Source organism: Cnephaeus nilssonii (genome assembly GCF_951640355.1).
Source record: "Cnephaeus nilssonii genome assembly, chromosome: 13".
In the NCBI taxonomy this organism is placed as follows: Eukaryota; Metazoa; Chordata; class Mammalia; order Chiroptera; family Vespertilionidae; genus Cnephaeus; species Cnephaeus nilssonii.
The window spans coordinates 42,128,064-42,150,432 of record NC_137084.1 but is presented as its reverse complement, the minus strand read 5'-3'; the positions used below and the strand labels follow the sequence as shown (position 1 = coordinate 42,150,432).

Genomic DNA, 22,369 nt, shown 5'->3' with positions numbered 1-22,369 from the left:
TTTTCTTTTGGCAATAAGGATTTATGACTATCTCTTCCTATAGAGCTCAGCATGCTGCCCTGAAAAAGTAGGTAAATAGATACTTTCTTGACTAAATGAGAAAGATTTTAAAAATAAGATGACAAGAGCCAGGCCAGTGTGGCTCAGTGCTTGAGCGCTGACCCATGCACTAAGAGGTCCCTGGTGTGATTCCCAGTTAGGTCACATGCCCAGGTTGTGGGCTCGATTCCTGGTGGGGGCTGTGCAGGAGGCAGCCAATCCATGTTTCTCTTATCAATGCTCCCCTCTAAAAAAAAAAAAAAAAAAAAGATGATGCCCGGCTGGCATGTTTCCATGGTTGAGCATTGATCTGTGAACCAGGAAGTCACAGTTCGAGTCCTGGTCAGGGCACATGCCCGGGTTGCAGGCTCGATCCCTAGTAGAGGGATCGAGGGGAATGTAGGAGGCAGCCAATCAATGATTCTCTCTCATCATTGGTGTTTCCATCTCTTTCTCCCTCTCCCTCCCTCTCTGAAATCAATAAAACAATATATATTTTTTAAAATGACAAAAATCCCGGATATCCAAAGATGCAAATGACCATAGCCAGTTTGGCCTGTGGACCAAAGGGTCCCAGGTTCGATTCCGGATAAGGGCACGTACCTTGGCTGCAGAATCCTCCCCAGCCTGGGCCCTGGTGAGGGCGCATGCAGAAGGCAACCAATCGATGTATTTCTTTCACATCAATATTTCTCTCTGTCTTTATCTCTTTCTCCCACTCTCTCTAAGAAATCAATGGAAAAATATCCTCGGGTGAGGATTTAAAAAAAAAAAAAAGAATTCAAAGATGCAAATGATCACAAATACCTAAAAAGTTCACATTTGTATATAGCAGGTTTACTTAAGGGCAAGAACCTCCACAGTATACAAATCTTCAAGTAGAAAAACCAATAGAAGAGATCTTAACACTCAAACTCATGGGAGTAACTAATGTGCTTCATTAGAAAAACAAAACAACTATAGGTAGCAGACCACTCTTATATGACAGCCAACAAGTTGGGGAAGGCTAAGAGGCTAACAGGACATTTTAAAGTTTTGTGGGATTAAGGAGACAGAAACTGGAGTCCAGAGCTACCAAAAGTGTGGAGGCACCAGAGGATGCCACTCATTTTGTGTTGGGATTTGGAAAGTCTCTACCCCTATAGTTAAGAGAAAACTAAAAGTGCTCTGGCCAGGTAGCTAAGTTGGTTAGAGTGCCATCCTGTTACGCCACGGTTGCTGGTGAAGACACATACAACGGTCAACCAATCCTATCTAATAAAAGAGTAATATGCAGATTGACCATCACTCCAACACACAAGATGGCTGCCCCCATGTGGTCAAAGATCCTGCCCCCATGTGGACACAAGATGGCTGCCACAAGATGGCCAGCAGGGGAGGGCAGTTGGGAGGCACCCGGCCTGAAGAGAGGGCAGGTAGGGGCAAACAGGCTGGCAGGGGATCAGTTAGGCATCAATCAGGCTGGCAGGGGTGCGGTTAGGGGGTGATCAGGCTGGCAGGCAGAAGCAGTTAGGGGCAATCGGGAAGGCAGGCAGGCGAGCAGTTGGGAGCCAGCAGTCCTGGATTGTGAGAGGGATGTCCAACTGCCCGTTTAGGCCCGATCCCAGGCCTAAACGGGCAGTTGGAAATCCCTCGAGGGTTCCCAGATTGGAGAGGGTGCAGGCTGTGATGAGGGACACCCCCCCCCCCAGTGCACGAATTTTGTGCACTGGGCCTCTAGTGAATGTATAAATAAGTGGAACAACAAATCAATGTCTCTCTCTCTCTCAAAGCAATTTTTAAAAAACTAAAAGTAAATAGCACGAGTCTGGTCACAAGTTCAGCTTTGACTCATTTCAATAAGCAACTTTCATTTAAAAAAAATCTTTTCTGAAGGATAGTATCATCATACTTGAGCTCCAATTACTGCCACACAGTTTTAAAAATGTAAGTGACATAAAATAATTTTTTTGGAAGATTATTAAATCTGGCTTGTGTGGCTCAGGTGATTAGAGCATTGGCCCACGCAAAAGGTCATGGGTTTGATTCTAGGTAAAGGGCACATACTGAGGTTACAGGTTCAATCTCTGGCCCAGGCTGGGATGTGTGGGGAGGCAACCCATCAATGAATGTCTCTCACATCGATGTTTTTCTCTGTCCCTCCTTTCAACTCTCTCTAAAAATCAATGGAAAAAATATCCTCAGGTGAGGATTAACAAAAAAGACATAAAACAAGCCCTGGCTGGTATAGATTGAATCCTACAGAAAGTTATCAAACATTATCAGGGACCCTGGAAAGGAACAGAAGGCAACCTGAAAGGAAAACTGCTTGCCAAAGATGGGGCAATTTGATCATTAAAAAACAATAACTGCCATGGACTGGAACATAGTGACAGAGGAGGAAAGAGAAGAGGGACTGATAAAATGTTTCACATGAAAAACATACAACTAGAAGACAAAGAACATAAAACAGTGTCAGGCAAAAGTGAAGAGGATTGGCATCAGAAATATCAAGTGAGACAAGTACAGAAAACAGACACAAGAAGTCAAAGAACAGAAGTGTGTAGCAAACCCCAAAGAAACTGGTAAATTACCCTAAGAGATGGTTGGACTGGTGAACCCAAGCTCTTTTCAACAACTCTGTGCCAAACAATTTGCTAAGTGCTGGGGACATAAACATGAATAATACGCAGTCTCTGCCTTCAAAATAAGCTAATGCTATTCTAAGAAATGTAAATCAATAAAATATATTAAAAAAATAAATAAAAATAACTGTATAATAATCCAATTAATAAATAATAAGAACTGTTTCACATACAACTGTAAACCCGTTTTTGTCCCACACTATATTTTACACTTAATTTATGTTAACAAAAATAAACTCACTTGGGCATGAATGCTCCATTGGCTAAGGATGGTTCATCATCATCCAGTCCATCAAAGAGCTGTGACTTGGCTGTGCCTGTTGTTTGTAAAGCCTTTGGTCGGACTCTGGTGGCAGGGCGAGGTGTCAGTTTATAATGAGTGGGTGTAGTGAGAGCCTTCTGGGCTGCTGGATTTGTTGGTTTCAATCTCTGAAAAACAAAAGCATCATGAAAAGAAAGTTCTAGATTAACTCAAATGTATGATTTTGGCCTTAAAAATCAGACCAGAATGGAAATCTCATCTCTGCCATTAACCAGCTAGATACCTCTTGAAGTCTTGGCTTCCAGAAAACAAGAATTCTAGGTAAGTCTTATGTACTCCAAGATAGACAAGAACCAATGCTCAAAACATAGCTACAGTATGATTTAATAAGGAAAACTATCCACTTGCAAATGGCCTTTTAAAATTGGGACCTTAATGTCACTTTAAAAAACCACTTACACAAATAGTTTGTACTTTCATAACTGAAGCTTGTCTTCATCATGACTAAAATTTTGTTGGATCTAAATGTCAGCTAGAATGATGTAGCCCATGTTAGCTACTTTAGTGGTAGGTATCCTAAATCATCCTAAATTAAATTTCAATAGTTCCTCACTCAAGGATATGTTTTTTTTATTGATTTGAGACAGACATCAATTGGTTGCCTCCCATACTCCCCAACCACTGGGGACTGAACCCACAATCTGGGTATGTGTCCTAACCGGAAATTAAACGCGACACCTTTTGGTATACGGATGACACTCCAACCAACCGAGCCACACCAGCCAGGACCAGCAGTTTATTACAAAACAAAGATGGTAATATTTAATATATTTATCTTAAGAAAATATAAAAAAGAATTTTTAAATAAAACAAAAAATCTTATGCTTTAAGGAAACAGACACAGCTATGAATTAATGTTCAACTTCTATGCAATCCAAATCACTCTGAAAAAACAGACAGATATTAGCTTGCATTTATCCATCATTTAGCAAACATTGATAATACCAGGAATCAAACACTAAGTACTGGGAATAAAAATAAAATTACTTTCCCTGATTTTTGAGGAAATTACAAGTTAGCGGAGGAGACATATAACTAAATTAAGACTCCACAGTTAATATTGAGGGCTCTTTTACTATGTTTCTATAGTATCTTCAGGATGTTATACATTGTTTTCTTTAACAGTGTACACTGGATACACCAACTGAAACAATGTCTAACATATAAAACACGTCATAATTTGTTTCTCTTCACAATGCAGACTGTTACACTTCAGTAACACTGTACCTTCCCAGATCATTGAGATCTTTTACAATTCTGTGCCTTTTCTTGGAATGTTTTGACCTAGCTCTACCAACTTCTACACACATACACAAAAAGAGTTAAATGTTACCTCTTCTGAAAAGCATTACAAAATTCACTCAAGAATCTATGCTCTGTATATTTTAATTTTATTAAGATAAAAAGTAACGTGACATAGAAGTCACCATTTTAACGCAAACAATTACGTGGTTTTATATTTATAAGGTGTACAACCATTACTGCTCCCTAACTCCAGAACATTTCCCTCACTTCACAAAGAAACTCTGTACCTACCAATTCTTCTCCTTATCCCATAGCAAACATGAATTTACTTTCTGTCTCTATAGATTTGCCTATTCTAGACATTTTACATAAATGGAATCATTAGGCCTTTTGTGTTGCATTGCATCTTTCACTTAGCATATTTTCAAGGTTCATCCATATTATAGTACTTACAGTATCAGTACTTTATTTCTTTTTATGACTGAATGATATTCCACTGGATAGGTATACAACATTTTGTTTTTCCATTCATCAGCTGATGGGCTTCTCTATTATTACATATACTACTATGTTGAACTATAGTAAATTTTAAACACAGGTCTGATCTTCCTGTAACAAGTTCTCAGATAAAAAGTTCTGAGAGAATAAGTTATTTTTTATTTTCATTTTGTATCCTTAAAATGAAAGGGACTACTAGCATATGTATATAGACATCTAAATTATGCCTGCATGAATATCATAATTATGCCTACATGAATATCATAATTTTCATCTAGTCATAACTTATATTTACATAGCACCTTAACAAGCACTTCAAATTCATATTTTGCTTCTCATTATATCTAGTTTCAGAGCTATTTAAGAACAAGCTGAAGGATAAATGACTAAATAATAATTGCTATATACTGAACAACCTACTATAAACCACGTTTGCATTATTTTTTAAAAATATATATTTTATTGAGTTTTTACAGAGAGGAAGGGAGAGGGCGAGAGAGCCAGAAACATCGATGAGAGAGAAACATCAATCAGCTGCCTCCTGCACACCCCCTACTGGGGATGCACCCGCAACTAAGGTACATGCCCTTGACCGGAATCGAACCTGGGACCCGAGTCCACAGGCCAACGCTCCATCCACTGAGCCAAACCGGCCAGGGCTGCATTATTTTATTAAATTCTCAACACTGAACAGTATTACTATTCCCATTTTATATATGAAAAAAAAAACAGATTTGGGGAGGCAAAAAGACATATCCAATGTTTCACATACTCTAAGTGGTAAAATAAGTATTAAACAGACCTAAGACTATGCACCCCTATGTTCGCTGAGGTGCTATTTACAATAGCCAAGATTTGGAAGCAGCCCAAGTGCCCATCAGTAGATGAGTGGACAAAAAAGCTGTGGTACATTTATACAATACCACTTAGCCGTAAAAAAAGAAAAAACCTTACCTTTTGTGACAGCATGGATGAACCTGGAGAATATTATGCTAAGTGAAATAAGCCAGTCAGAGAAAGACAAATACCATATGTGGAATCTAATGAACAAAATAAACAAATAAAATAGAAACAGACCCATAGATACAGAAAACAGACAACGTAAGAGGGAAAAGTGTTGAGGGGCTAAGTGAACAAGGTGAAGGGATTAAGTAAGAAACAATAATAACAACAACTCATCAATACAGGCAATAATTCTGTGATTACCAGAGGATAAGGGGAGTGGGGGAAGGTAGAAGAGGGAAAAGGGAGTATAGTGGTGATGGAAGGAGATTTGACTTTGGGTGGTGAACACACAGTACAATATACTGATTCTGTATTGTAGAACTGTACACACGAAACCTACATAAATTTTATTAACCAATTATGACCCCAATAAATTCAATAAAAACCACCAACAAAAAAGCTGACCAGACTATAATTTTGTGTTTTTTTTTGAATCCTCATTCGAGGATATTTTCCCCATTGATTTCTGGAGAATGGCAGGGAGGAGGGGGGAAAAAGGGGAGGAGAGGGGAAGAGTGGGAGAGAGAGGGGGGGAAAGTGGGAGTGGGGAAGGGAGGGAGGGAGAGAAGAGGAAGGGGGGAGGGGGAGGAGAGGGGGGAGAGAGAGAGAGAGAGAGAGAGAGAGAGAGAGAGCGCGAGAGACAGACAGACAGACATTGATTGATTGGTTGCCTCCAGCACGAACCTTGACCAGGAATTACACCCACAACCCTTAGATTCTAACCACTGATCAAACCGTCCAGGGCAAAAGACTATGCTTTTAATCACACACCAGTGAGCAAAATATAATGTCTTTGCCACTAGAGCACAAAAGAATAAGACAAAGCTATGTAGAAATCAGGAGAAAAGATTTTGATTTGCCACTTATGAGCATTATTATTTTAGAAAAATTAATCTCTGGGAGCTGTGCCTTAGTTTGCTCAACTATAAATATCTGCCTTACTTCAGGGCTGTCAAAACATCACAGCCCTTACTTCCATTCCAGTGCTCATTTCACTGTCTTGCAGCAAAAATAATTTATCCCTTGGCCTAATAAAAAGTATAAATAAATGTGCCTTGAAAATTAATTACATCGCCCTAGCTGGTTTGGCTCAGTGGATAGAGCGTCGGCCTGCGGACTGAAGGGTCCCAGGTTCGATTCTGATCAAGAACATGTGCCTTGGTTGTGGGCACTTCCCTAGTGATCGATGTTTCTAACTCTCTATCCCTCTCCCTTCCTCTCTGTAAAAAAATCAATAAAAAATATATTTAAAAAGTTAATTACATCTAACTTTGCACAGGCTTTATACATAAGAAATGACATTCTGCATATGTAGTTTATCCTGAGAATAAAATCTATAGAAACACCCTTAAATTTACCTCTTCTTTCTTCTTAGGGTCTGACATGGGATTCCTGAAGAGAGGAGAGTCTCCAAAAGGTGAGTATGTTAGACTGTTGATGTGCTGTTGGAGAACAGCCTGCTGGGCAGCGGAGGCATTTGGATCTGTCAAAGCTTTTTACAAAAAGAAAAGAAAAAGCAAGATGTCAGTCCAAAGATCCAGGGCATTTTTAGCAAGAGAACTCAAAACTCTTTTTGAAGACTTCGTCTTCAAAATGTTGACTCACTTAATGATATTATTGGTGGCATGTAGGGGAGCAAACTGAAGAAATCAACCATCAAATAAACTAATGTGTCAAAAATATAAAGAGGCATTTTATAAAAGACAACATATATAAAACTTTTCATAGGTGTTCACTGCTAATAATAATCAAAGAAATGTAACTTAGAACAAGCTTGAAGAAATATTTTTATACCTACCTCATTATCTATCAGTGGCACAGTTATATAAAAAGGGTTAGTCTTTGACATTAAAAATGTTACAAATTGGTTTAGTCTGTCTTAAAAAAAAACAGTATGACAGTATATATAGCAAGTACTATTTTTACATTTTTCATCCTAATAATTTCAAACATGGAAATTTAACACAAGGTTTTAATTAACCAAGAAACAAAATAAAGGAAAATGCAAATGTTCACTGAACATTATATAATAGCCAAGACTTGGAAACAATCTATGTCCAACATTAAGTTAATAGTTATAAAAATCATGATATATCAACATGGCGGGTTAAGTAGTTATTTAAAAAAAATAACATAATAATGACAAGTGTTACATAGTGAAAATAAGTATCTTTGATTTAATTTAATAAGTAAAAATTCCAGAATTAAAAATATTATCTATACTAAGAATATAGAAGGAGGAGGCAGCATACAAAAAATAAAATGGCTGTTAAAGTGTCCTTACAGGTTTATTATTTACATTTAATACTCGTATTACATTGAAGTAAAAATTAAAAGGAAAAAAAAAAATCACCCAATTAATCTAATGTTCTTTCAAAGTGTAAGGACAAACATGTCATCAGTCACAGAGAATTTAGAGAACAGTCAAGGAACAATGATCTACAATTATACACAGTAAAAAAACAAAATACAAAAAGCCCCATACTGTCTGCATTGTACCTTGATTGATGAAGAAATCTCTTTGCAACATAAAGATTTCCAAAAAGACTGATAAAGAAATTAAGTCACACTTGAGTCCTTTTAGAGGTATAAATACTTTTCTCCTTTATAAGTGTTAAAAATAAGGTCAGCCGAAACCGGTTTGGCTCAGTGGATAGAGCGTCAGCCTGCAGACTGAAAGGTCCCAGGTTCGATTCCGGTCAAGGGCATGTACCTTGGTTGCGGGCACATCCCCAGTAGGGGGTGTGCAAGAGGCAGCTGGTCGATGTTTCTCTCTCATCGATGTTTCTAACTTTCTATCCCTCTCTCTTCCTCACTGTAATAAATCAATAAAATATATTTAAAAAAAAATAAGGTCAAAATTAAAATATAATAAGACAATACACATTAAAGAAGTGTCATAAACAAAACATTCTGAAATTTTTAATACAATAGAAAGAAAAAAACACACAACAGCAGCAGCAATAACAAGAAACCCAGAACAGATAGTTAAAACTAAATTTATGACAAATTTAATCAAATCAAGCTTTCTTAAAATTGAATGTATTCATTAAATACCAAAGCACTATAGGTTGGTATTTAAAGAGTGCAAATTTGCTCAGGATTGTGAAACCCAAAGGAGATGTCAATTTAAAGAACATATAGTACATCATCTGTATTCAGAAAGTTCTTAAACCCATTTTAAGACTACAGGTAAGAAAAAAATATAGAAAAGTATATTTTGGTACACAATGCCACACAGTCTCAGCTTAGTGTTATTCTGTGGACTATTCAAGGAGACTAAAGAAAGCTTTAATATTTTTTAAGGACTTTAATATTCACTGGTTAGTTTGTTACTTCAGAGCCAATTACCCATTAGAAAAAGTTGACTTGCACCAGCTGATCCCAGCATTTTACTCAAAAGAATAAAAACTTCCTTTAACAAATTCATACATAATTAGAAAAATGTGAGGATGTTTTTATTTTTATGATTAAGTATGAAAATTTCTCTGTTAACTGTATCAATTAAAAATACAGAAAAGAAGAGCTGCTAGGTTAGCAAAAATAAGAGAATAAGGAAGCATAAGCACTAGTTAAGCTACTCTTGGTGTTATATTCAATTCTGATCATAATCATTTGAAAACATATCGAAAAACTACATCATGACAAAATGATTAAAAGGATAGGAAAAAGTTTAAAAAGTCTTCTGAGAAAAGAATAAGCTGATAATACTTTATGTGGAAGACAATGAAGTTCTGCAAAGAAACTGTAGCAGACTGGTTTTGCTTAGCTATAGGAGATAATAAAAGTACACCCCTGGGTAGAAATACTATTGAAGGCAGATTTTGGTTCCTAAACAATCTGAACAAAACAATGGACTAAATTGACCTGTAAGAAAGGCACCTTAACTGAGGTTTTTAAGTTAAGTAAGCGACTTCCCCACAATAAGGGTAGACACTCACATAAACTCTAAAGCACCTTCCAACTCAGATTTTATGATGCAGAGATGTGCATTCTAGAAGTCAAGACAAGTACCTCTAAATGGGCAGTAACATTAACATATGGGTGAAAAAGGTCAAAGGATTGAGAAATACATAAGGTAGCTTACAAAACAGTCATGGGAATACAGTCAATAATATTAAATAACTATGTATGATGCCAGGAAGTTACTAGAACTATTAGGGGGTTGGGGGCAAGGAACACTTTGTAAAAAAATATGATTGTCTAACCACTATGCTGTACACCTGAAACTAATACAAAATAATATTAAATGTAAACTGTAATTGGAAAAAAACATTTTAAAAGATAGGATTATTAAAAACCATTCAGAAAGCTATCCACATAAAAATGTCAGGTTAGCTATGATATTTATGCTACCACCTTTTATTGAAAATAATAAAAATAAGAAAAAGAAAATAAAAATGACATTTTTAATGATAAAGCTGATTTGAATGTTCATACAGAGATCAATTAGAATTCTAATTCACCCCTGCTCCTTCCAAAGACCTAAATAAAACCTATGATTAAAAAAATTGAAATATATCTACATAACCCATATTTACAAAGAATTAATAAAGTAGTAAATGATGAGATGAGAAAATATAATATATACAAAACAACACCACCATCCTCCACCTTATGCCTGATGCTCAACAGATAGGCCAAAATATCAGTGTGTGTGCCTCTGATGAAACCAAGTTAACACATGAGCAGATGAGAAATTATAATACATACAAAACAACTACATCCTCCTCCTTCTAATTCCTGAGGCTCAACAGACAGAACAAAATATCAAAGTGTGTGCCTCTGATGAAACCAAGTTAACACATGGAAAGAACAAGAGCAACCAGTTTGAGTGCTAACCTCATCCCAGAGCTGACATTTAGAGGAACCTTGGATAATAACTGGTTCCTGGACTAGTTACCTTAAAGTGAAACCTACTGGTAAACAAGCTCTACCCATACACACAAGTAGCCAGTGAGCCTTTTATTATTTTATTCTTTTTTTTAATATATATTTTTATTGATTTCAGAGAGGAGGGAAGAGGGAGAGATAGAAACATCCATGATGAGAGCGAATCATTGGTCGGCTGCCTCCTGCAAGTCCCCCACTGGGGATCGAGCCCACAACCCGGGCATGTGCCCTTAACCGGAATCGAACCTGGGACCTTTCAGTTCGCAGGCCGACGCTCTATCCACTGAGCCAAACCAGCTATGGCTATTATTTTATTCATAAATATAAATAGGAAAAGTCACAATGCATTAAAGAGTAAGACCAAAACAAAACAAAAATAATCCTGAGGAATTAAGGAACAGGAAAACCTGTGCAAACATTAGAATCAGCTTTAGCATTAAAAAAAAAAAAATTTAATGCCTATTAACAAATTCAGAGTTTTTTCCAAGAAAAAACTGTATCTAAGAACCAGATGATTTAAATGCCTATTAACAAATTCAGAGTTTTTTCCAAGAAAAAACTGTATCTATGAACCAGATGATTTAAAAAAGAAACTTTCAAGGAACATGAAAGAATTTTTACATGTTAAAAATAAAAACAAAGACCAGCCGGAATGGCTTAAGTGGTTGAGCATCAACCTATGAACCAGAAGGTAGTCACAGACTCCATCCCCAGTAGGTGGCGTGCAGGAGGCAGCCAATCAATGATTCTCTCTCATCACTGATGTTTCTATCTCTCTCTCCCTCTCCCTTCTTCTCTGAAATCAATAAAAATATATTTTAAAAATACATTAAAAAAAGAAAGAAAGAAAACCAGCCTTGGCCAGTGGCTCAGTTGGTTGGGAGCATCATCCCATACACCAAAAGGTTGCGGGTTCAGATTCCTGGTCAGGATACATACCAAGGTTGCAGGGGGTTTGTAGGGGACAACCGATCAACCAACGTATGTTTGTTTCTTTCTTTCTCTCTCAAAACAAAAACAAAAACACACACAGTAAAAACATATCCTTTGGTGAGGATTAAAAAATTATAAAATACATGAAAAAATAAAAATATGAAAAGCTGATGATTTAGACTAGAAAGACATTGAAAAATCTCCTAGTAAAAAAACACCACCACAACAAACCAAAGCATTATGATAGAAAAGACCTAAGCAGATCCCTGAAATATCAGGACAAAGGGCAATCCTAAATGTTTGTGGGAGTGGAGGAACAAGTCTCAAAAATCAGAAAAGCATTAGACTTCTCATCAGTAATGATTAATGCAAGAAGGAATACAGCAAAAGTTCCAAGAGCAAATTACTTTCACACCAAAATTCCGTAACATTAAAGTGTGAGAAACAAATAAAAGTATTTTTAAACCTGTAAGTAGTCAGTTTACCCTTCATATATATTTTACTGAAAATACATTCCAGAAAACTCAGGAAATAAAGAGGAAAACCCTATACCCAGGACACAGCAGTGCCCACTAAGTAGAAAGGAATATGCCCGAGCAATACTGAAGATCTGGGGAATAATCAGAGTTCATATTGCTGTAGAAGACATATGGATCAAAGAATAAAGTATTCTGGGGTAAAAGAATGATGAGACCATCCTTAAGAATTTGGACTAGTTTGGGAAGGCAATAAGGGCTGGTAATGCAAGGGGAAAAAGGATCAGAAATCTCAGGAAAAGCTAGATGAGAAAGGAGTATTTGGCTGGGTAGCAATGTTTTCATAGTTATAATAAATGTGTTCATTTGCAACTTTATACCCAAAGAAGGGAATACAGTAATAATTTAAAACAAAACATATTATCAATTTCGTTAATATAAAAATATAAAGATAGCAAGAGGGGGAGAGAGAGAGAGGGAAGGAGAGAGAAAAGGAAAGGAAAGGGCGGGCACTAATATTCTTATTTAACCAAGGGGAGTCAAGAAATACTATCCTCCATTTTTACAGAAGTTAAAATAAATATAATCTGCAAGGGCTTCTCAAAACGTGGTACATGGGTTATGATAGTACTGGAGATTAATTTAAATTTCTATCTATCTATCTATCTATCTATCTATCTATCTATCTATCTATATTTATGGTAGGGGGTATCAATTTTTCCTTTCTGGTAAAACATATTGTCTTTAAAAAGATATTTAAGTTAAAAATTTAATTTTAAATTAGGAACATTAATAAAGGTGGCAGGCAGATACCACAAAAACTGCGAAGGGGTATTCAAATGAAGTATGATAAACACTTCAATATGTATAACTAAACAGGGAATTTAGTAAACATTATATTGGGAGAAATACATAAAGAACACAGGTGATAAATGAGCTAAATTTTCATCTATCATTAACAATTTACATTTACTTATACTTAAAGCAAAACACAACAATATAAGCACATCATTCAGAAATATGAACTAATTATATACCAGATTAATTTAAAGCTATAACTAAAGTGGTTTCTTTGGGTGAGTAGGTCTGAGAATGGGGAAGGAAGAAAGACCACGATCTACTACAAGTCCTTCTGCGCTACATAATTATTCAATGACACGTATGCCTGTACTTTTTTGTTAAGGATGGAACAGAGTTAAAGTGGGAAATCAGGTCAGCAAGTTAAGTATTAGCAAGAAATAAACTAAGAAAAGCCTTCTAAAGTGACTGAAACTTACCTACTGGAGCCTGGGGGGCTCCAAAGCCCAAAGTGGCTGTCGAGGTATTAAATCCAGGGGCCCCAAAGGCTCCTGTACCAAGAGGCCCTCCGATCTTAGGTTGGTTGTTCCCAAACAAAGATGCCTGTCCAGCACCAAGAGCTATGGAGACAAGAGGAAAGAAAAATGCGCCACAGAAGATCCTTTGAATGTTGTACCAGAGGCCAGTTACTTAAAAATATAATACATTTGGAAAATTCATAATTTGTTGACCATTCATTTCAACAAAAGACCCAATATAGTAAAGGTTAACTATATGCCATGCACTGTGCTGAGTACATTATAAATATAAGCAAAATATTTAACCTCTCTGTATTGTTTCCTCAACTATAACACATAACTTAGATATTTATCCTAAGATTTAAAGCAAATAAACACATATTAAGCAAGTAGATGGTAGATCTTAACACTCTTTAAATAATAACTAGTATCATCTCATTTAATCTTTATAAGCCTGGAAGTAGGAACTATTAACTTTAGACTTTTATAAAAAACTAAATGAATAAAGATTAAAAAAAAAAAAAAAAGCTAAATGCCTTGTGATAAGATTACTAAAGAGAATCAAGTTTCAGTATGAATCAGATCAGAAGGAATAAGAACTTATTTTCGCCCTAGCCAGCTTGCTCAGTAGTTAGAGCATTAGCCCAAGGACTGACGGTTCATGGGTTCGATTTCGGTCAAGGGCATGTGGTTGCAGGCTCGATCCCTGGGCACATGTGGGAGGCAACCAATCGATGTGCCTCTCTCTGTCTTTCCCCTTCCCTTCCACTCAAAAAAAAAAAATCGATGGAAAAAATATCCTTGGGTGAGGATTAACAACAACAAAAACACAAAACTTCTTTTCACCAGAGGGAAACCCATTGCAAAACGTGTAATATTTTAAAGCCAAATAATTCTTAACTTATGGATCTTGTCAGAAATGGTTTTTAAAGTATGAAATAGGGAGAATTCAGTTATTTAGAATAAGTTACTGGCATATATTATTTAAAAGGCTTCCATCTCCTCCTCAAGAAGTTATTGGCAATTTGGAAGATCTAAAGTTCCTTCTAAAGCAGGATGGGGAACATACCCACGAAATCATTTGATCTGGCCCTGCCAAGGCATTAGGAGTAAGTTAATTAAATGTTTAACCAAATACATCAGGCTAATTTTTAAGTTGGTAATTTTGTATGGCATGTGAATGATGTTATAAATATCTCAATGGCCCTTGGTAGGAAAAAGGTTCCCAACCCCTGATCTAAAGCATCAACACATCTTTTTTTTAAATGTTGTTATTGATTTCAGAGAGGAAGGGAGAGAGAGAAACATCAATGATGAGAGAGAATCATCGATTGACTGCCTTCTGCACGCCCGGCACTGGGATCGAGCCTACAACCCCAGCATGTGCCTTGACTGGGAATCGAACTGTGACCTCCTGGTTCATAGGTCAATGCTGAACCACAGAGCAACACTGGCTGGGCCATCAACACATCTTGACAGAGATATGGGTTACCAGGAAAATCACTAAAATCATTTAAAAATTGTAACAATTGAAAGTTAAAAATATCAAATGGGAACTGCTCTGAAATCACAACAAACAAAAAAAAGAATAGAAAGTTTATATTCAGAAAATTCACACTATAAAATAGGGTGACTACTAAATGGACAAAATATCCCTAACTGTCCAATCTCATTCACAATAAGAAGAAGAAAATGTAGCAATGGGATTGTTTCACCTTAAAAATCCTATTCTGGAACAGGGACTAAATCCTAAACCATTAGAATTTGGTGAAAATTCCAAGAAAAACTAAAATATTACACTCTCAAAGGACATAGTTATTGGCCAAATTTCAGGATTCTTTATTCTTCTAGGTAGCAAATACATCTTTACCCCCAAATAAAAATTTAGATGAAATCCACAAACATATAAAATGGATAAAAATGTCTGTTCTGAATGGGTATGTATTTCCCTTACCTTTGCAGCAGCTATGAATAAAGAACCAAGAAACATTCTAAAAAAACCCACTATATTTCAATAACCCACAAAAGTATAAAAAGACATTGAGAGGTTCAGGTGACCTGGAAAGCAACTGTCATAAAATGGCCTGCATACTGTTAGAATTTATCAAGGGAAAGATATATTTTATCCAGCTCTGTCTTATATTATGCACAAGTAGCTCTTTATGCTTAATGAAAAGGACTTACCAGGGACATTCTTGAGTATGATAATGTCAATTTATGAAATGTTCTGTATTTATGATTAGGTGGAGGAGTCATAAGGAAGATATATGGGGGCACCATGGTAATAGTGAGCCTAGAAACTCCACAAAAAAGTGAAAATGATTATATTCCTTTTGAAATCTTCTAATAAATTTTAGAATTTAATTTTACCTATGGTATCTATTAGCATGGGGTAGATTTTTCTGTGTATATCTTAGTATAACTATTGACTTTATTAGCTGTACCCTTAAACTATTACTTCATAGGAAACTTTAAGTACTAAAACTTCTTAATATTACTACTAAGGAATTACCAAGGAAATGGCATGCCATTGATAATGCTGAGAGTTAATGTCACAATGAAGAAAGTGATATGCCCATGATTTAATGAGAGTTCCTTCATCGAAGCAAATGGGGGGAAGGGGACTTTAATCACATGCCAAATAATATCAAATATTTTCTACTGATTGATCACTTAAATCTAAGTGTGCATCAAATCTTATATATATGTATATTTCATATTTCTAGTCAACTATTCATGAAGTAGGCAAAGGCCTATGTTACAGGAAAATTTACTTCTTTTGAGGTATGAGTTTGAATCTCCATCACTGAAAACAAGAAGCTGCACAGGAATACCAATTTACCTAATGCCCCCCCAAAACTCAGCTCAAAGCTACAGTGTTATTCTACTTATGATACCATGAAATGCAGAGTTCATGAATTTGGAAGTTTATATACAGTAGTCTCCAGACACATTCCTCTCAAAGCTAAAAAATCTGCTTTAGCAGATGCAATCAATCATCAAAGAATTCCAATAGCATATGCTTGGTGATACTTATAATTCTCATTTCCCTATATGATCTGCTGCTAAGGTTGGGGTTTAAAATTCTTTATTAATTCTATTTACCTTTTAGTTTATGGGAACAAGGCATGAATGAAGACTATATAACAGTAATAAAAATGCAGTTCATTGTCTGTGAAGTAGAACTCTTTAAGAAAAACAAAATATATTCAAACTAATAAAAAGGATGAGATATTATGTTACGGTAGAATATAAGACAATAGCATCACAAAAGAGGCGATAGAACAGTTTATAATACTGGCCTACGAGGGAAGGCACTGCTAATCATAACCTGCAAGACCAAAAAGCCAAAGAGGAGAGAATAACAATTTTGAACCACATAAAAATAAGACTTGTATAAGGTAACATGAACAAGGTAAAATAAAGACTTGGTGGAAATACCTGTAATAGACATTAGAGCAGCATCTTAACCAGGCCTTAGACTTGTGGTTACTATCCTGTCTAGTGTCAAAACTACCCTGGGGAAAAAACTCTCAATTTGACCACACCAAAGCTAATTTTTCCTCTGGGATTAAAAGAAAACATTGATGTCAGACAATATATTCTGCTTAAGTTTAGGAATCACATTGTACAATAAATTTTTTAGTTCTACATGTGGTAGAATTTAGGTAAGTTTAAAAGCTCAATTGAAACTGTCATATAACCAAACAGAATTAATTATCCACAAAATATAAAGCACTCTCAAAAATAAATTAAGAAACAATGATCACATATTATGGAATAGGGAATTCAAAGATGAAAAAGCCCAACAATATGGAAAAGGTATAAGAAGTGAGCACTTTTATACAATGTAAACAAAAATGCAAACTGGCATTCTTTTTAGAAGACAAATTGTTAGCAACACTGACCAAAATATAAAAAATCTGTGTCTCTTCTGACATAATTCCAATTCTAAGAATCAATCCTATATAATACTAACACACAAAATTACATCACAAAGATCTTTATTAATGCATTGCTAATAATATCAAGTAACTCAAATGTCCATCGAAAAAGGAAAAGTTAAATAAATTACAGTGTATGTAGTTATGTGTATATACTACACACACACACACACACACACACAAAATACTAGAGTTATATTTAAAGAATGAGTTAGCCCTAACTGGTCTGGCTCAATAGATAGAGCATCAGCTTGTGGACTGAAGGGTCCCAATGCCCGGGTTGCAATCTTGATCCCCAGTAGGGGGCGTGCAGGAGGCAGCTGATCAATGATTCTCTCTCATCATTAATATTTCTATCTCACTCTCCCTCTCCTTTCCTCTCTGAAATCAATAAAAAAATATATATTTTAAAATGAGTTAGAGCTATACATATGAAACAAAAGAAAAAACACATGCCGAAAATGTCATGGAAAATGAAAACAAGGAATACAGAATGCTATATAAGACACTTCCTTTCACGTTGAAACATTTTGACTGCAGCACGTAATATGAAATACACTGAGACCCTGAACACTCATACGCTATATAACCAAAACAAGTTAAATAAAACAATAGTTAACCTTTGTATAATAATTTTGTTAAAATTCCAGTTAATTTTAAAAAAAAATGCTAGTTGCACCCAGCTGGTGTTGCTCAGTGGTTGAGCATCAACCTATGAATCAGGAGGTCATGGACTGATTCCCAGCCAGGGCAAGTGCCTGGTTTGCAAGCTTGATTCCCAGTAAGGGGTGTTCAGGAGACAACTGATTGATGTTTCTCTCTCATCATTGATGTTTCTATCTCTCTTTCTCTCCCTTCCTCTCTGAAACCAATAAAATATATATTTTTTAAAATGCTAATTGCAGCCACATTAATACCATATTCAATAACTTATTGTATTTCATCATTTGGCTTAAAAAAGCACTCACGTAGAATATAGTTTCCATTGAAAACTACAACAAAAAAAGCCTATATATGTGTATATATATTGAAGCAAGTTTGAAAAATGTATTTAATGGGGTCTGACAAGATACATGCCAAACTTTCAATAGCTATACTTCACAACTGAAATATGTGGACTTCTCATGATACTACTACATTGTTGAAAATTTTTTTACAAGCACTTATATCGTTTACTAAAAAAAAAGAAACAGTTCATAGAGTATAAAATATTCTATTAAAAAGGATGACAAACAATCAGCGCATAGAAGCAAAGACAGCAAATAACTGGTCAGTGGAAGCAAAGACCAATGGAAATAAATGGTAAAGAAGTAAATGACCACACCCTTGGTCAGATGAATTGGGAAAGAAGGCATAACTATATGCTTAAACAGCCTTGTTGAACTGTACATGTTAAAACACTTATTCATTTTATGACTACCCCCACTTCTCCATTGTTTAAAGCAGCTAGGCAGGTAGAAGGGTCTATGTCTTCAAAGACACTGAAAAAAAATTATCAACAGCAGGAGTAAACACAAAGGTGTGACATCGCAGCTCTGTATCAAGGTGAAAAGAATTGAAAAGTATGCACAGGAGAGAAACCAAGAGGGCGGCATAGGTAAACACCCAAACTGCTGCCTTGCACAACAATTTCAAAACTACAACTAAAAGGCAAAACGGACATCATCCAGAACCACAGGAAAGCTGGCTGAGGGGAAATTCTACAACTAGAAGGAAAGAGGAAAGCACCCTGAGACTCAGAGGAGCTGCAGAAGGCAGAGGTACTGAGACGCGCGCGCACGCAAAGAGGGCGGGCAACTGAGTGCACGGTTGGCTTTCTCAAGCGTGAGGGAGACAAAAGCTCCCGACTGCACTGAACTCCAGTTCCGGGTAAGACTCTGGGAAACCAGACTCATTCAGGGAGAAACTGGACTGTCTGGAAGCGGGCGAAACTCGAGAGCGGCTTTCTCTCAGAGGAGCGTGCAGCAATTACTGCGGGAAACTAAGACCCAGGGGCCTCTTAGGGCAGGGCTGACGGGGAAACCAATGCTGTCTGCTCCGCCCTGAGACTCCGCCCCATCCAAGCTGAGCACAGAGGCTTTTGCAAGTCTTGTCTCATAAGGGTGTCTCCAGCACAGAAGTTCTCTCATCGTAAACACAGCTGATCCTCACACCCAATTGGCCTGGAGGTCAATTCCTCCCAGTGATGCCAACAACAATCAAGGCTTAACTACAACAAGACTGTGCAAACAGCCCACAAAGTGGTGCACCAAGATTGTCCACCTCAGGTAACTGGGGAGGCTGAGCCACTGGGCCCTATAGGACACCTAGCACACAAAGCCACTCTATCAACTCAGGGAAGCAGCCAAAATGCGGAGACAAAGAAACAGATCACAAATGAAAGAAATGGAGGAAAGCAAATGACTGGATATAGAGTTCAAAACCACGGTTATAAGGTTTTTCGAGAATTTTCTAGAAAAGGCCGATAAATTTAGCAAGACCCTCGAGGATATGAAAAAGGACCAACTGGAAATTAAACATACACTGACTGAAATAAAAAATATTATACAGAGATCTAACAGCAGACTAGAGAATCGCAAGAATCAAGTCAAAGATTTGAAATACAAAGAAGCAAAAAACACTCAACCGGAAAAGCAAAAAGAATCCAAAAATATAAAGATAGTGTAAGGAGACTCTGGGACAACTTCAAGCGTACCAACATCCGAATTATGGGAGTGCCAGAAGAAGAGAGAGAGCAAGATACTGAAAAACTATTTGAAGAAATAATGACAGAAAACTTCCCCCACCTGGTGAAAGAAATAGACTTACAAGTCCAGGAAGCTCACAGAACTCCAAACAAAAGGAATCCAAAGAGGACCACACCAAGACACATCATAATTAAAATGGCAAGAGCAAAAGACAAAGAGAGAATATTAAAAGCAGCAAGAGAAAAACAGTTAGTTACCTACAAGGGAGCACCCATACGACTGTCAGCTGATTTCTCAACAGAAACTATGCAGGCCAGACGGGAGTGGCAAGAAATATTCAAAGTGATGAATAGCAAGAACCTACAACCAAGATTACTCTACCCAGCAAAGCTATCATTCAGAATTGAAGGTCAGACAAAGAGCTTCACAGATAAGAAAAAGCTAAAGGAGTTCATCACCACCAAACCAGTATTATATGAAATGCTGAAAGGTATTCTTTAAGAAGAGGAAGAAGAAAAAAATGGTAAAGATAAAAATTATGAACAACAAATACATATCTATCAACAAGGGAATCTACAAATCAAGTGAATAAAAAATCTGATGAACAGAATAAACTGGTGAATATAATAGAATCAGGGGCATAGAAAGGGAGTGGACTGACAATTCTCGGGGGGGGGGGGGGGACAGGGTGTGGGAGGTGCGGGAAGAGACTGGACAAAAAGCGTACACCTATGGATGAGGACAGTGGGGGCGCGGGTAAGAGCAGAGGGTGTGGTGGAAACTGAGTGGAGGGGAGCTATGGGGGGGGGGGCGGAGAGGAACAGTTGTAATAACCTGAACAATAAACATTTATTAAATTTAAAAAAAAATTTAAAAAAGAAAAAGTATGCACAGACTTTACAAAAAGTCAGAATATTTGGGTAATAAAGCTTACTCAATAAATAGCCCAAGGTCTCAAATCCTGGTCACAAAGGTAACACAGGGGAACCCAAAGTTAAAAATGTCACCCTAGCCCTCGGCTGTTTGGCTCAGTGGATAGATCGTCGGCCCGCGGACTGAAGGGTCCCAGGTTCGTTTCCGGTAGGGGGCATGTGCATTGGTTGCAGGCTCCATCCCCAATGGGGGTTATGCAGGAGGCAGCTTATCAATGATTCTCTCATCGATGTTTCTAACTCTCTATCCCTATTCCTTCCTCTCTATAAAAAATCAGTAAAATATATTTTTAAAAAAGTCACACTATTAACAAGTCTTGCATTACACACTGAAAACCCCAGATAGACCAAGACTGTCAGAAGAAACATTTTATAGAAAGGGAGCATAAGAAAAATGTGGCAATGTTTTAAAACCTGGCAAAGCATAATTGCTGGGAATGTATTATAAATCCATTTGTGAAAATGAAAATTTAGACCTCTAATTTCCAGGCATATGATCAAATTCAAGTCTTAAGTTCCAGCAATTAGAAAGCCAAAATTATTACTTCCTAAATCTCATGGTACAATTCCTTACCTGTTCCAAATCCTGTACCAAGCCCAGTTCCCAGAGTCCCGGGTCCTGGTTTATTTCCAAAAATACTATTCCCACTGGTATTTGTGCCAAAACCTAGAAAGACAAAAGAATGAGTGGACTGTACATTAAATACAACTCTCACTTTCTTGCACAAGGGACTTTAATGCAAAGCAGTTTGACCCTAAGTTTTACATCCTTTCAGTTAGATATCCTAATGGTAGGCTAATTTATTAATACTACAAGTCTTCCTATTGATACATTTCAGCCTTGAAATACCAATTCAATATAGGATAATATCCAATTTTCAAAAGCAAAGTGATTGTGCTTGAGCTTGGGAAACATTACTTTTGTAAGGCTCAAAGTCTCCAACCTATGTCTCATGATTATTAGAAGAAAAACTCATTCCCTCAAACTTTCAATAAAAAATAAGATAGTCAACAAATAAAGACACTTTACTGAATCTAAAGGTTCTTGCTAAAAGAAAATTACCTATAAAAAATCTCTTAAGTGCCCTAGCCGGTTTGGCTCAGTGGATAGAGTGTTGGCCTGTGGACTAAAGGGTCCGAGGTTCAATTCTGGCCAAGGGCACATGCCTGGGTTGTGTAGGGGGTGTGCAGGAGGCAGCCAATCAATGATTCTCATCATTGATGTTTCTATCTCTCTATCCCTCTCCCTTCCTCTCTGAAATCAATAAAAATGTGTTTAAAAAAATATAAAATAAAATAAAAAATCTCTAAAGCAACTTTTGTTTTGAACAAATGGATGTTATACGGATGTTATGATAATAAGTGGCTGATCACACATGAGAAGCTTTAATGGTGTCATATTCAATCAGCCTATAGGAGCACTCAAGTACTCAGCTAGCTGATATTAAGAAGAAA

General features: G+C 36.7%; 1 protein-coding gene across 7 annotated transcripts in view; it reads right to left on the bottom strand.

Annotated features, from left to right (window-relative positions):
• The window catches only part of NUP98 (nucleoporin 98 and 96 precursor), a gene marked incomplete at its 3' end in the record, with an annotated part of 97,137 nt that overhangs the window by 37,441 nt on the left and 37,327 nt on the right, over positions 1-22,369 (bottom strand). For 4 of the 7 annotated variants that reach the window (XM_079787255.1, XM_079787252.1, XM_079787253.1 and 1 more), the window contains exons 11-13: positions 21,489-21,581; positions 7,092-7,225; positions 2,905-3,092 (exon numbers count right to left, since the gene is read on the bottom strand). In XM_079787255.1, the coding sequence (XP_079643381.1) occupies positions 2,905-3,092; positions 7,092-7,225; positions 21,489-21,581 (415 nt within the window). Of the gene's footprint in view, positions 1-2,904; positions 3,093-7,091; positions 7,226-13,312; positions 13,454-21,488; positions 21,582-22,369 lie in introns of all 7 variants that reach the window. The other 3 variants (XM_079787249.1, XM_079787250.1, XM_079787251.1) reach the window with 1 other exon arrangement.